The sequence below is a fragment of the Coturnix japonica genome, chromosome 6, assembly GCF_054131305.1.
Source record: "Coturnix japonica strain WE chromosome 6, WE-NBRP24, whole genome shotgun sequence".
Classification (NCBI taxonomy): domain Eukaryota; kingdom Metazoa; phylum Chordata; class Aves; order Galliformes; family Phasianidae; genus Coturnix; species Coturnix japonica.
Genome location: NC_140668.1, coordinates 23348232 through 23362079, shown reverse-complemented (window position 1 = coordinate 23362079; position 13848 = coordinate 23348232). Strand labels below are relative to the sequence as shown.

The 13848-nt window shown below is 46.9% G+C and overlaps 1 protein-coding gene across 1 annotated transcript in view; it reads right to left on the bottom strand.

The window, feature by feature from the left end:
- GLG1 (golgi glycoprotein 1) overlaps positions 1-13848 on the bottom strand; it is a 50853-nt gene that overhangs the window by 9907 nt on the left and 27098 nt on the right. Inside the window, exons 5-17 of the mRNA XM_015873811.2 lie at positions 13562-13765; positions 12976-13047; positions 11135-11318; positions 9635-9849; positions 8142-8263; positions 7334-7435; positions 5278-5431; positions 3833-3970; positions 2993-3079; positions 2118-2180; positions 1370-1483; positions 907-995; positions 12-129 (exon numbers count right to left, since the gene is read on the bottom strand). Coding sequence (XP_015729297.1) covers positions 12-129; positions 907-995; positions 1370-1483; positions 2118-2180; positions 2993-3079; positions 3833-3970; positions 5278-5431; positions 7334-7435; positions 8142-8263; positions 9635-9849; positions 11135-11318; positions 12976-13047; positions 13562-13765 — 1662 coding nt within the window. The remainder of the gene's footprint in view (positions 1-11; positions 130-906; positions 996-1369; positions 1484-2117; positions 2181-2992; positions 3080-3832; positions 3971-5277; positions 5432-7333; positions 7436-8141; positions 8264-9634; positions 9850-11134; positions 11319-12975; positions 13048-13561; positions 13766-13848) is intronic.

Below are 13848 nucleotides of genomic sequence, written 5' to 3'. Positions count from 1 at the left end.
CACGTGTTTACCATTTCTAGCTCCTCCACACGCAGCTGCTTGCGGCACTTCAGAGATACCCTGTGCTCCTTGGCGTCCTGCAGAGTGTCATTGCGCACCGTTGTGCTCAGACAGATCACAACATCCACCCTGCAGAAAAGAAGAAAGGTTTTTAACCCACGTATACTTCACTTTGCTCAGCCACAACTGAGAAATGAACCCCAAGGATCTACATATCTACGTGTCTATTGGGACACCTCTGTGTGGAGTAATAGGATCACAATTAAAGCCCCTAAATCTGATGATATCTAATGGCAGACTAAACCAACAGATACAGTAATATACTGAACATCCCAACAAAGCTCCTGGCCAGCAAGACCTGTGCTCTTCAAGCCACTGAGCATCTCAGAAAAGCCAAACTACAACCATTAACCTCAGAAATACACAAAGGTAGATATATCTACCTATATGATGATCAGAGGGCTGGAGCACCTCTATTATGAGGAAAGGTTGAGGGAACTGGGCTTGTTTACCTTGGAGAAGAGAAGGCTGCAGGGAGACCTCATTGTGGGCATCCACTACTTGAAGGGAGTGCAAAACAGGAGGGAGAACGGCTGTTCATGAGGGTGGACAGTGATAGAACAAGGGGGAATGGACTTAAACTGAGCCAGGGGAGGTTTAGGTTGGGTATTAGGAGGAAGTTTTTCACCCAGAGGGTGGTGACGCACTGGAACAGGCTGCCCAAGGAGGCTGTGGATGCCTCATCCCTGCAGGCATTCAAGGCCAGGCTGGATGTGGCTCTGGGCAGCCTGGGCTGCTGGTTGATGACCCTGCACACAGCTTTCTGTCCTGCCCTGTAAAACCTTTGCACGCAACTTTCTGCCACATCCACACAGTTAAGCTGCTGCCTGCTGCGGCACAACATACTTTTTTTTGATGTTGGGGCAAAGTTTCAGCACATCCTCCTTGCAGGCCATTTTGAACTTGTAGGAGAACCTGAAGTCTTTCATTTGAACCTGCAAGAAACGAAAAGAACTGAGAGATGTTGGTCACCTGGAGAACAGTCGTGAAAGAACACTCAAGTGAAGCAATTAGCAAACTCTTCTGGCCAAAACTTATTCTCATGGATGTCACAGGGATGCTGCCCCACTGAAGAAACAAGGACCTCGCCCCCACACCACATGCCAGGGGGAGGAGGTTTGGAGAAGAAACCATTCCAGAAGTGACCACCAATGCCCAGGCACACAAGCACAACCATCTGAATTCACAAAGGCAAACCTCAGTATTGTTGGAAAGCAATATTAAAAAAGGAAAGGGTTTCCTAATTAGCTCATTCCTGCCAACACCCTCAAATGCAACCAGTTTCCACCGATAGAAAAGCGCTGCTTACCAGCTGGAAGTGAGTAACTCCGATTGCACATTTTTCATTCATTTCCTTCTGGTGTTTGTTCTGTATCAAACACTCCATCAGGTCCCCGGAATCAATCTGGTTATCTGCAACCTCCTGCAGGACAGACAAAAGGCTTAGAAATGAGCTACCCTTACAAGATGGGGTTTTCATGCTCTTTTAGCCCAGTGCACCCAGAAGTAACTGAGAACAAGGGAGTTTACACATCTCTTTTGTGAGCACATACTCCCCATACACTGACCATGTGAGTGTTAAGAGAGACAGCTCAGAGAAGAATCATCCCAGATGTATACACACTCTAAATTCAGAGCATAATGCAGAGCTGCAACGCTCACTTGAGTTACTAAGTCAGGTACTCTCACTGCTTGTTAATTACTCAGTCCTAGAGCAATGTAGGAAGCTATTTCAGCATGGTGAGCAGAGGAATGGCTCAGCTCACTGCTTGAGGCAGGAGGGAAGAAGAAAGTTTAATTTCCGATCAATTGTGAAAAGTAACTCCCAATTACACGCCAATATTAATCCTCAAACTCCAGCTTCAGTGCTACACCAAAAGCACTACACGGAGCTACAAAGCCTTGTTGGAGGGTTGATGTTTTTTTTCCCCACTGAGCACTTTTGCTACTGCTTATTTCTGCTTTTTCCTTTGAAACGCAGAAAGCACAGCAAGAATATTAAGATCTAACCTTTCCCACAGAGCTCCTTCCCAAGGATGCTGGTACTGAGTACTCACGTGGCAGAAGGTCTGGATAATGGGCTCACACGCTCTCATCAGCAAAGCTTCGATTTGAATGTCCTGCAGAAAACACACCACGTTTCACTTTCACATCATTTGTTCAGACACAATCCAGACAGCCTCACCCTTTGGTTATGGGAATGCCTATGGTCCCAACCATGCAGTAAATGCAAGACAAGCCTTCCAGCTTAAGAGAACATCCTGGTTTCCACAGGTAACAACTCACTGCTTGGATAATCCAGCCAGTTTCCTCCAAATTGGAAACTCCAGCATTAGAAAGCATCCTACACTTAGGCAGGAATTAAAGACTAATGATAGTTGTGAGCAAACCATTTTGTAACCATTGGAAGGAAGCATACCCTAGGGCTTAACTTTGACTAAGAGGTACAGGAAAAAGTTTGGGACAAGATATTCAAACATGCAGCTTCATGAAATAAGCAGAGCTGCTGGCATCAACAGAAAACTGGATGTCCTCTGTGGCAGTTATTGCTTGCAAACTATGTGGGGCCCAGAGGGAAGCTGCAATGTGGTACTCAAAATTACTTGCAAGAAGAACAAAAAAACAAAGTCTCTGAATATATTTTGACTTGTACTAAAGGTGAGCTACCTATACAAAGCTTCTTTACCATAAGCCCTTTTGGGCTGCTAATGGTATTTCTCCTGCTTGCAACCCTTACCTCTTGCTCAGTTCTGTTCCTCAAGGGCTCCCCGTGGAAGGCAACAACATACGGGGTTAAAAGGAGAGCAGTGTTTTTCTATGCTTAACCCCAGACGTGTGTTTCTGCAGCCACCCTTTTATTTTTCAAGTACTGTCAAAATGGCACATTTAACCCCATTGCTCTTCCCTTCATCCCAGGCTGGGAACTGCTCACCTCAGACTCCAGCTCTGTCAGGTTCCCCACTATGTCTCTGCAATCAGACACCAAGTCATCAAGATGGTCCTGAAGACATTCCAGTTCCTATCAAAATTGATATTTCAACATAAGGTCTCAGTACCCAAGATCACAATCCAGGCCTGAGATAGTGCGACACACAGGAAGCTGCCCTTCTTTGGGTAGCCACGAAGCTCCTCTAATGCCTTTTGAGTTGGTTTTGCTTGTTCTCAAAAGCTGTGTGCTGCACTTTCACTTCTGGAATATCACATTTCAAGTGCACTTCAGATAACCTCCATGAGGGGTTAATTACCCATCTGTGGCAGAAAGACAAAGGCCTATGCTCTAGGGCATCTGCTGCTGAATGGCTCCTTCTCTCCAGCCATGCTTGGGCAGAACAATTCAACATGAAAGTATTTGTTGAAACTTTGTTAAAGAGCAGCAGATGTCAGCTGGGCTCAGTATAAACACAGGAAGTATGTCAGTATTTGCCAGATGGGAATAGGATAAAGTCTATGTGGGAAATGTCAAGCTTGTAACAGAATATTACAAATAAGAGTCAGGGTGGGGTTGCTTCTATAAAGTTCTTGTTAACTATCCCCTTTCCTCATCTTGCTCTACTCATGTTTAAACCTACTGAAGTCATACTGCGGGTGCAAAGCTTCTTCATAGGACTCAGCCCCAGTCTAGGGTAGATTCCATTTCAAACTGCATGTATATTTAATATACTCTTGGCTCTAAAGACATTACCAGCCACACAAAGTCCCTGCATTTCCCCCTTGTTCCCTTCCCACCCTTCCAGCTTTGCAAACAGAGCAGCGGTTGCTCTGTGCACAGTACCTGCCCCGTCTCTGTTTTCTCACTGCACCACTTCCCCAGGTCGATCATGCACTTGTCCTGCAGGGCTGGGTCCAGCTTCACATCCATGGCACGCTGGTGGAGGATTCGCTGCACCTCTGCTCTGCACTCCCGTGATAGCTGCAAAGAGGGTAAAGATCACTTAGCACACATGTTGGCCCTCTGGACTATGTGTTGCATCACTCCCTTCATTCCAAGCCTGCCGAGAAGAAAGAATGGCTCAAACCCAAAACCAGAAGCCCAGAATGAGGCAACACAACCCAACTACAAATTCTTTCCAGCAGCACCCACTGCAGCTCAGCAGAGCTGGCATTTATGAGACTGAGGAAGAGACCAAGTGTAGGAAACCAAGGGGGATTAGTAACAGTGCGTGGCACAACAGTGCACTGTTTGAAGCTTCAAACTTCATGCACTTCACTCCCAGTGTGTCCCTACCCAGCACTACAAAAACAGAGATGAAACTTCTGCTAAGTCTGCATTTAAACATTAACTTCCAAAATGACAGCTGCTCCCCTGGCCCATCTTCTAATGAATAAATAAACAGTTAAAAGCCTTCTCTCTCTTTGATATTAGTGGCAGAGCGGCTATTGATTTTTTTTGGGCCAGCTCTAATATAAAAATGGGATTAGAAAGTCTCCACTCAGCACAGTAAGCAATGGCATTAAAAAAGATATTCCTAAGAGATAGATGACACCAGTAGCTGACCTCCGCCATAACAGATCTTGTACATCCACTGCATCCTACAGCCAACCCGCTGTGTGATCCCACCAGCTCGGGGGTGGCTGCACAGCAAAGTGGCAGAAGAATGGGATGTGAGTACCCAGATGACATGGAAGGAACACCTCGACAGAGGCACAAGAGGGCAGCAAAATTGAAGAGAGGGACTCTGAACCCAGCAGATGTGATTGTGGCGGATCTTCAGACTGCAGGGCAGCAAGTCAGATCCCTACTGCCTTCTCTAAAGGCAACATAAGCACGTTGACCAGCAGAGCATGCTCCAAAGAACTGAAAGCATGTTTTGCACCAATAGAAAGAATTTAAGAGACCATAATCTGAAGCTGTGTTCAATTCAAAATCCAATTAGAAACAGCCTAAGACAGCGAGGCTCAGAAAGCCCTTCAGCATGAAAGCAATTCTGTAGTTATGCTAAGGAATCACATTACACTTTGGAAAGAGCAGAAGGAGGACTTTGCCCTGCATCTGTATGGATGCACACAAGGAGCTGTCAGCACAGTGGGCAATCATCACACCTTGATACAGTCATTCTGTCTTCTCAGAACAGCAATGCAGCCCTACAGGGCATGCTCAAGGAGCTGGACATCTCACCTAGCACAACACCTAAAGTAAATCCTCCCAGCAAGGATCTCTTGCAGCACGCTCCGACCAGCACAGAACAGAAGAGCAGTAAGCTGCACACCAGCACTCACCCTCCGTCCTTGCTCCTCTGTGCGGTAGGCATGGCGGTACAGGCAGGAGAACACAGCCCCCGGGGGCATCAGCTCGCTGGTCTCATTCCAGCCATGGGTATGGCACAGGCGGGAGGCATCTCCCTGGCACTTCCTGTACAGGACCACATCCAACCTGCAGACAGAGAAAGCAACTCTCACATTGCTATTTCCTCCATGCTCAGACCTGTGGTGCTGCATTCTGAAATGCTTTTCAGGGGGAAAAAAAAACATTACAAGTTTCAAACACTGGCACTTTGCTGTCTGAATGGCAGAAAGCCTGTCACTGCGCTTCGAATCAATCCCCTAATCCAGCAGAAAGACCTTTAATTACAGATCAAATCCTCAGTGCTTCTTGAAGCGCCTCCCATTCCCTCCTACAGCACGCCAGCCAAAGACACAGCTGTCTTGTTGTGTCCTCAATGTGCTAAGGCAGCACACAAGCAGGTACAGACTCTGTCTTACACACGTTTTATACTGAATCACGGCATGGCTGGGTTGGAAGGGACCCCAAGGACCACCAAGTTCCAACCTGCTGCCACAGGCACAGCCACCAAACCAGGTCCCAAACCAGGCTGCTCAGGGCCCCATCCAAGCCAACCCCATTTTGAAGCTAGTTTCATAAACACCTGAGTTCAGTTTATTGTCTGCTGTGGACCTGAGTGAACCAAAGACTCAGCATCCCTTACTTTTGCACATGAGAAGACAGTGTGAGCAGATTTCTGAAGACAGTGTCTGATGGCATTAAGGTTAAGGAAGAGCCCAGCTTTCCAAAAGGAGAGCTCCAGATTTCTCCAGCTCTTCAGAAGGCAAACATCAAGTTACATCACTGGACCAAATGGCACAAAGCAATAAAGCAGAATAAAAACATCATGGTCTTCTTACTGTACATCTATGCAAGGCATTGAATAAAACAGTTTATCTGAGCCAGCTTCAGGGAACAGTGGGTGAATGAGAAAGTGGAGCCAATGATGCTCTGCCTACATGAGGAATTGGAATTATCTTTACTCCCAGCAAAATGCAAATACTCCCTTTTCCTTCTTTCAGTCACCAGGTTTGGCTTCTTAATTACCTGCTGGAAACATGGCAGAAGCAGAAGAACCAGCAATGATGGGATAATCAGGGAAAAAATTAGGTATTCTTATCTATCTATGCAGGCAGCCATCGAGCCATAAATTCTGTAGTCCACAAAGCCTTGTGCATTTTGGATGGAGAAAGTTTACAGTGCATATCAGCTCTTAACTGCTGGCAATGCCTCGAACAGGTACAGCTGGGAGTCAGATGTTCTTAATGTCTCATCTCAATACCCTTTGCAGCAATGGAGGCCATTTCTTGCAGCAGCTCCGCCTGGCATATTTCGACTTCTTTACTGCTCAATCAAGGAAAGCCAAGCATTTATTCTTTCCTCATTTCTTGTGTTTAACAAACACATACCTCACCACCTTAACTTTAATGTACCCCTCACTCCCAGTCACCTCAACCCTTACAAGCACAACAGGCCCTGCAGACCTTTCAAACAAAGCACTGCCATGTTTTCATGAAGAAACTGGTAAAGCTGTGCTCCAGAGGGAATTACATCACTCCACAGGCAACCATCACACCTATAGGACCCAAAGCAAGGCAGTAAGAAGAGCAGGGAACCTCCCACCACAGCAGCTGTTTGTTGATCCTAACACTTGGTTCTCCTAACTCCCTTTTTGTATTACTCACAGCAGATAAAACTGGCTGCCACCTACACAGAAAGTGACCTTCAGCTACACTGTGGCCAAAGTAAGTTCTTTAAATACATGTTGAATTTCAGAGCTCAAACCTGCAGAAACCTCTTAGGGTTGCATCATTTCTTTTATACCTAATTTAAGTCAAAGAAACAATAAACTGCTGTTCTAACCAGCTGCTGCTTCTCCTGTCCTAGATGCGTTTAGCAGTTCTCTCTCCTCTGCGCAAGGCTATGCAACGCTGTTTTGCAAGGAGTTACCAATGCATACAGACACTAAATACAAGCATCAGGTGAGGCTAAACCTTGTTTTACAGTACTCACTTCCAGTCACGAGATATGAAATACTGGAGCTCCAGGAGCCGATGTTCACAGTCCTCCACCATCTTTTCTGTATACAGGTGCTCCATCAAGCAGGACAGAATCCTGAAACCAGGAGGAGAAAAGGTAAGCAGAAAGCTATAATGGGATGATAACAGCAGAGTGGTGAAGTCTTTGGTTACAGCAGTGTGAGAATGAGCCCAAATGCAGCAGCCATGGATGCAGAAAGGAAGAAAAAGAGCTGCTTACCTTTGGAAAGCCTCAGGGAGGCAGGGATCTCCAGCAAGAGATACCCTCACCTCCACTGCCAACCCTTAAATGAGGGCTGGGTCAGGGTGGATCCTGGCTCTACCCTTTCTGGTCACTCAGGTGCACTGCTTGCACCTCAGCTCCCCTGGGTTGGCCCTGCCTTCACACCAGGTGCTCCATCACTGCTTCAAGCCATGACTTAACATTTCCATTAGAGTAAGGAAGAGACTGAGCCTCCTTGTAATAGTCAGTGCTGCCAAATCATGCTTCCCAACAAATCATATGTAAGCCATTGTAACACAGCAAAGATGATCTTTCTCCTCTTTCACAAAGAGGACAACATCAACACACCATGTTTATATCCTCCAATTCCACCCTTTCAGTTATCTCAGCCAAACTGAGACGTGACAAAATCAGAAGGAATATTTGATGCAAATCCTGGCTCAGGAAACAATACCATCACACCTGAAGACATAGGAGATGTAGGTCTGTGCAGCACGTGCTTGGTTAAGCAGCCCTTTCAAGGCTTGCTGTAACAGAACAGTAAGTGAGAGGCACCTACATGGGATCCCCGGACCGTATGTGCTTGCAGGCAGTCTGTATGACGGATTCGCAGGCCTCATTCAGGGCTCGGTCGATGCGATAATCTGCACCGGGGTCTGTTTCTTGGATCAGTGTTTGGAGCTGGAAGAAAGAAATCATAAAGAGAAAAACTAAATATACATATACACGTATGGAGAAGATCCAGGAGCCCCACTGAAACATGAGATAAAGCATTGTCATCTGCTGCAGCCCTTCCACAGGCCTTCAAACATGGATTTGGGAGGCATTTGCTGGAGGGAGAATGAAAACTCGAATGCACTCCATCCGCTGGTAGCGGGGAATAGGCAGCTTTCCACTCTCTACGTCATACTCAGCCCCACGTGTTTCACACCAGAGACTGAACAGCCCCAGAGCAGCCTTACATTGCTGTTCTACAGGAAAACATTTGTAGATGACAAACTGGGAGCAAAAAAAGGGAGCTTGCTTAGAATGCAACTGCACACCAACATCAAACAGGCTGTGCTGCTACCACCTTGACACTTACTTAATGACTTCTTGTCACCAGCCCTCAGCCCTGCTGAATCAAAAGTGCACTCACAGTTTTACCCTCCATCCTTCACAGCTCACGCCTAAACACCAGCCTGCAAACTTTTAGGGGCACAGCCCTTGCTTCACAAAGCACAGAGGGAGAAAAAGCATCAGAGAACCAGAGAAAATGAAAACTAGGGCTATTCATCCAGTAGGAAGCTTGTAATCAAGAAGACAGTGCCTGGGAGGAACACAGTATTCCCTGGGCTGAAGCTAATTATGCACAAGGGCTGCTGCAAAGGGCAGGCTGAGGAGCCCCCACCCCTAGAGGTGTCCAAGACCCATGGTGTGCAGCACTGAAGGGCATGGTCAATGGGCACAGTGGGTTGAGTAGGGGTTGGCCTTGGGAACTGGTCTCTTCCAAGACGAATGGTTCTATGAAAGAATCAAATTGCATCATCAGTGTTCCTAATGACACTACTGAAAGCACTGGGACATGGTTTTCACTCTGCCAGTGCCTAGAGACAGGCCCAGGACTGCTTTCTCTTCCTTACAAGATTAACCAGAAAAAAAAAGTAAAAGCAGGAAGCTCATTTCAACGCAATAAATCAAAACCAAATCCTATTTTATAAAGTCAGCATTCAATTTGCTCACATTGTCATTGGCAGAGACCAGAACACATCACTGAACATCATGGGGAGTCACTACCAAGCCCTGCTGCTGCATTAGCTTATTGGACAGAAATAAGAGCCATGGTCTAACTTTAGGAGAACTGGGGGAAAAGAATATATATCTTTAAGAGATTTTCATAAACATTCTTTTTCCCCCAAAGCCCATATCATTCTGTGATAACACACACAGACTGGCAACATCCTGACCTCAGGCTTTAAGCTACATTTACATTGAAAACAGACTATAGTGGCTCCATGTCCTGCAGGAGGTCAGTTTACAGCTCAGGATTGCAGAGACAGAAGAGCATCTCACCGCCTGCTGGCAGTTCAGCCCCACGTTGCCCTTCTCTCCACGCACAACTTTCATCAGGCAGTGCAGCGTGCGGCCTTTGCGGTGCAGCCCAGAGCAGTGATGTTCAATCTCCCCACGGCAGCTCAGGATGATTTCTGGGCTCAGGGAGAAGTCTTCCATGAGCATGCGTCGGTAGTCCAGCATCTCCCCTTGGCACTCGCTGCTCACCTGCCGACCTAGGACAAGAGGAGACTATGGTTCAGTGCTAATGTTTCTTGGCCAAGATTCCTGATTTGAGTTTGAAAGAATAGGGACCAGCTGCAGCATAGAAATCTATCTTCTAAGATGCTTACATCTGCTACGAGCTCTTCTGTAATCCCACGTGGATGGATTGTCGGGGAGTCAAAAGGAACACAATGGATTTTGTTCTGTGGCCCCCAAACCTATCCATCCACCTGCAATGGAGGTCCTACACTGCAACACTGGCTCACAGGCAATATCACACAAGTACATGGAGGTGTGTGCAATAGTGAGTTGTCCCTCCTAAGCCATGCTGCAGAACCTGTCTGCTGTGAAAGCAGAAGTCAATAACCCAAAAGCAGTAATTCAGGAAAGCACCCGCCCTATTGCAGGGTAAGGAGGAAAACTCTTCCCAAAGCAGCACACATTTCCACATCCATCAGAACTGACGAGTTATTCCAACTCACAAGCACACAGATTGCTTTGCAGCCTTACAGCAGTCCTTCCCTCTGTGCCAGAGGCACTGCAGCATGCAGACCTGCTGCTGAATCATAAGCCACCAGCTGCACGCCAAGGGGAAAAGCAGTTCCCCACAGCAGATCTAGAGCATACAGCATGCCCCACTTGATGCATCAGGGCAGTTTCACAGGGAACCTTTAATGTGGTCCTGCTGCAAAGGGCTCTCTTACACCTGTGGTGGAATCCGTGGTGTTAAGACCTCTCCAGCTCATGCTGACAGTGCTTAAAAAGAATGTTCTCACACCTGCCTTCACTCTAGACAGCTCCTGCACCTATTACTTAGCTTTACTAAGGCATTTACCCCAGTTACTGGAGCAGAGAGGAAGAACGTAACTTACAAGAGGCTTAGGACTGAGAGAACAACTCCATCTTTCCCTGAGAAAATAAACAAGCTGCCTGTTCTGTGTTTTAAACTAGCAGCATAGTTAGTGCTTACTACTAAGGAGGAAAAAAAGCTGTTTGGATAACAGTGAATAGCAGGATGTGTAATTACACATCATCGGTCCAAGTGGGATTTGCTATTTTGCATTCTGAACTCCTTGCCCGAACAACAGTCAGTGTTAGAGTTGTCTCAGTTGTTCTAACCTTCAAAACACCACCGACAGACAGCAGCATCACAAAGAAGAAACCTGCCTTTGAAATGAAGTCACACAGAATGCAGTCTGGAAAAGGTGATCAGAAATACGCTCTGCCTCAAACATCCAACAGAAACTACAAGTCAACAGCCCAGCAAGCTGTACCCCCTGAGTCAAGCCCACGTACCTCTGTGCACAGCAGACTCTAGGCACATCAGCAGGTAGGAGAGCCTGGCTTCCCGGGAGCGGGGCAGGTTCTCCACGTTGCAGCGGTATTTCTTCAGGTCACTCTTACAGGACTTGGCCAGTGAGTAGCTGACTTTGTAGTCCTGGGCAATCAGTTTCTGGCGCGTCGTCAGCGCGTCACGGCACTGCAGGAGACACCAGGATGGCAATTACTTTCCATGTGCTCGTGGCAGAGAGATGGATCTGTTGTAAGATGTGTTTTAAAAGAAGCCCGAGGCTCTAAAATTCATGCTCTCAAGTTGGACAGTGGTTAAATTCAAGTCTTCCTACAGAAGTGACACAGCTAATAATCCACACTGAGGTCAACACATCAAAGGTTTCAAAGGCAGATCACTGAGAACTGCGCATTCATCAGCTTCTGTGGAGGGTGATGGCTGAGCATGACTCATTTTTAGGGCCACAGATGAGTTGCTGACATTTATCCCAGAGCTGGGCCATGCTCACCCCATGCCCTCAAGAAGCAATTCCTCCCTGTTACATCTGCAGACAGCGTGTGCTGTGGGTTTGCTCTGCAGCACAGCAACCAGCTGGCAGCGCAGGTACACATCCTGATCCCTGGGCGTGCTTCCAAATGGGGCTCTTTTGTTGCATCACTATTTATTTGCCTTTTTTCCCCCCCTTCCCTCCCATACCTATTTCAGAACCTAGAAGTCCCACTGTGAGATTACCCCATCCTCTCCTCCATGCCAAGCCCGGGGTCTCGGGACCAGAAAGACTTGAAGCTGTGGATGCACAGAGGTGTGAATCCCTCATCCCCAAAGCACTGGAGGGCTGCTGCTCTGCAAACTGCACCTTCAGCACATCCCTACACAAGCTGTGGCTTTGTCTGGCCTCTCAACACCTTGTATTTGTACCTGACCAGGATCATGCAGCTTAACAGACCCTGCAAGAACAGCGCTGTCTCTGTACAGCCAAAATCAGGCTAAGCAAAGATAGCAGTCCATGTCAGCAGCGTGTATGTACAAAATGAAACTTTGTTTTGAGCCCTCAGGGACAACTGCCTCAGTTCTGAATTCACTAATTGGAGCTAAGCTTTCATACAGCTAATGCACTGTAAGGAAAGGAAATGAGTCTGATTGCTCCAAGGCCTCAACACCAGGCTCCTCCAGCACAGCTTCTGGAGATGGCATCACAGACATCCATCTCTGATCCCTTTCAGACAGCTGATATCAGGCATAAGGGCATGTAGGGAGAGGACAAAGGGAAATGGTTTTAAACTGGAAGAGGGTAGATGTAGACTATACACTAGTAAGAAATTATTTGTGAGGGTGGTGAGACACTGGAACAGGCTGCCCAGTGATGTCGTGGACACCCCCTCTCTGGAAGCATTCAAAGCCAGACTGGATGGGGTTGTGAGTAACTTGGTCTAGAGGGAGGTGTCCCTGCCTATAGCAGGGGGTTTGGGAGAGATGATCTTAAAGGTCCCTTCCAACCCAAACCATTCTATGAAGTAACCAAGCTGACATCCAGCATGAGGCCACTTCTACTTGCACCACAGTCACAATGCTACCACCTCAGCTCCAAGCCTGACTTCCCAAATTACCCACCCAAAACCTTTGATAAATAAAAACCTTCAATTTTAAAGGCTGTTTCTTGAATGCAATTAATTCAAGCTACCAGCACATAGCTGGAAACACAAGCAAATCTGTTATAGCAGTCAGCTATCTGACCACGTAGATGACAGATTTTCCTCAGTGCTGGAAAAGAATGAGGCAGTTTGAACTGATGAACAACCCAGTGACTTCTGCATTAAGGATTCCTCTCAGCGAGGCCGATACCCACCTTCTCACTCATTGATTCTTCAAACTTGTGATTAAAGAGGCACTTGTAAACTCGGCCTTCTCCAGCCTGAGTCTGTGAAGCAGAACAGCAACATTTGCCATTACAGATAAGATGCCTAATGCTTAGCAAGCAGGTTAAACTACCCCAGAAGGGATTTCATTTTTAAACTAGAAATATATTAAAGCGAATATTTCAAACAACAGTGATTGCTTCTGTAGCACAGTTTTTATTTTCTAAATCTGGTCACATTCAGCAAGTGGCCCATCAGCAGATAAGAGCCCATACAAACTGAACACGCTTACCTTTGCAGCTTCCTCCCCATTGGAGTGGCTCTGCTCCCTTTCACACCAGCTGACACCCACTCAACCACATAAGCCAATTCAGTCCATTAACCCACTAGAAATGATACTTTTTTTGTTGGGTGACCAAATTCAATCCCATATTTATTGGGAAGCGACAGCAACAAGGTGCCCATTCTCAGTATTACAGTTTTGGGCTCCACTTTACCACCTCATTCCCATCCCCAGTGTGGTTTTGTATGTTTTAAATGGATTACCATAGAAAGAAAGGCAAGAGGACAACTCACATTCTCACAGAATCGCTCTCTGTCATCTCGGCATGCAAAGTAGAGATGGCGGTCCAAGTGGAAATCATCCGAAGAGAGCTCAGCCACGCGAAGGATCGCCTTCTTACACTGATCAGAAACCTGAACACGAGGATCGTTCTCCTCTGCCTCTTTAACCAGGCCTTTTTCCAGGCATGCCACCACCTCTCCCTGCGAGTGGGCGTCCTGCATGAAAAGAGCAATTCGTGTCACAGCACTTACAGGAGGAAGCAGTTCATACCACGTACAGACAGACTCCAGACATTCAG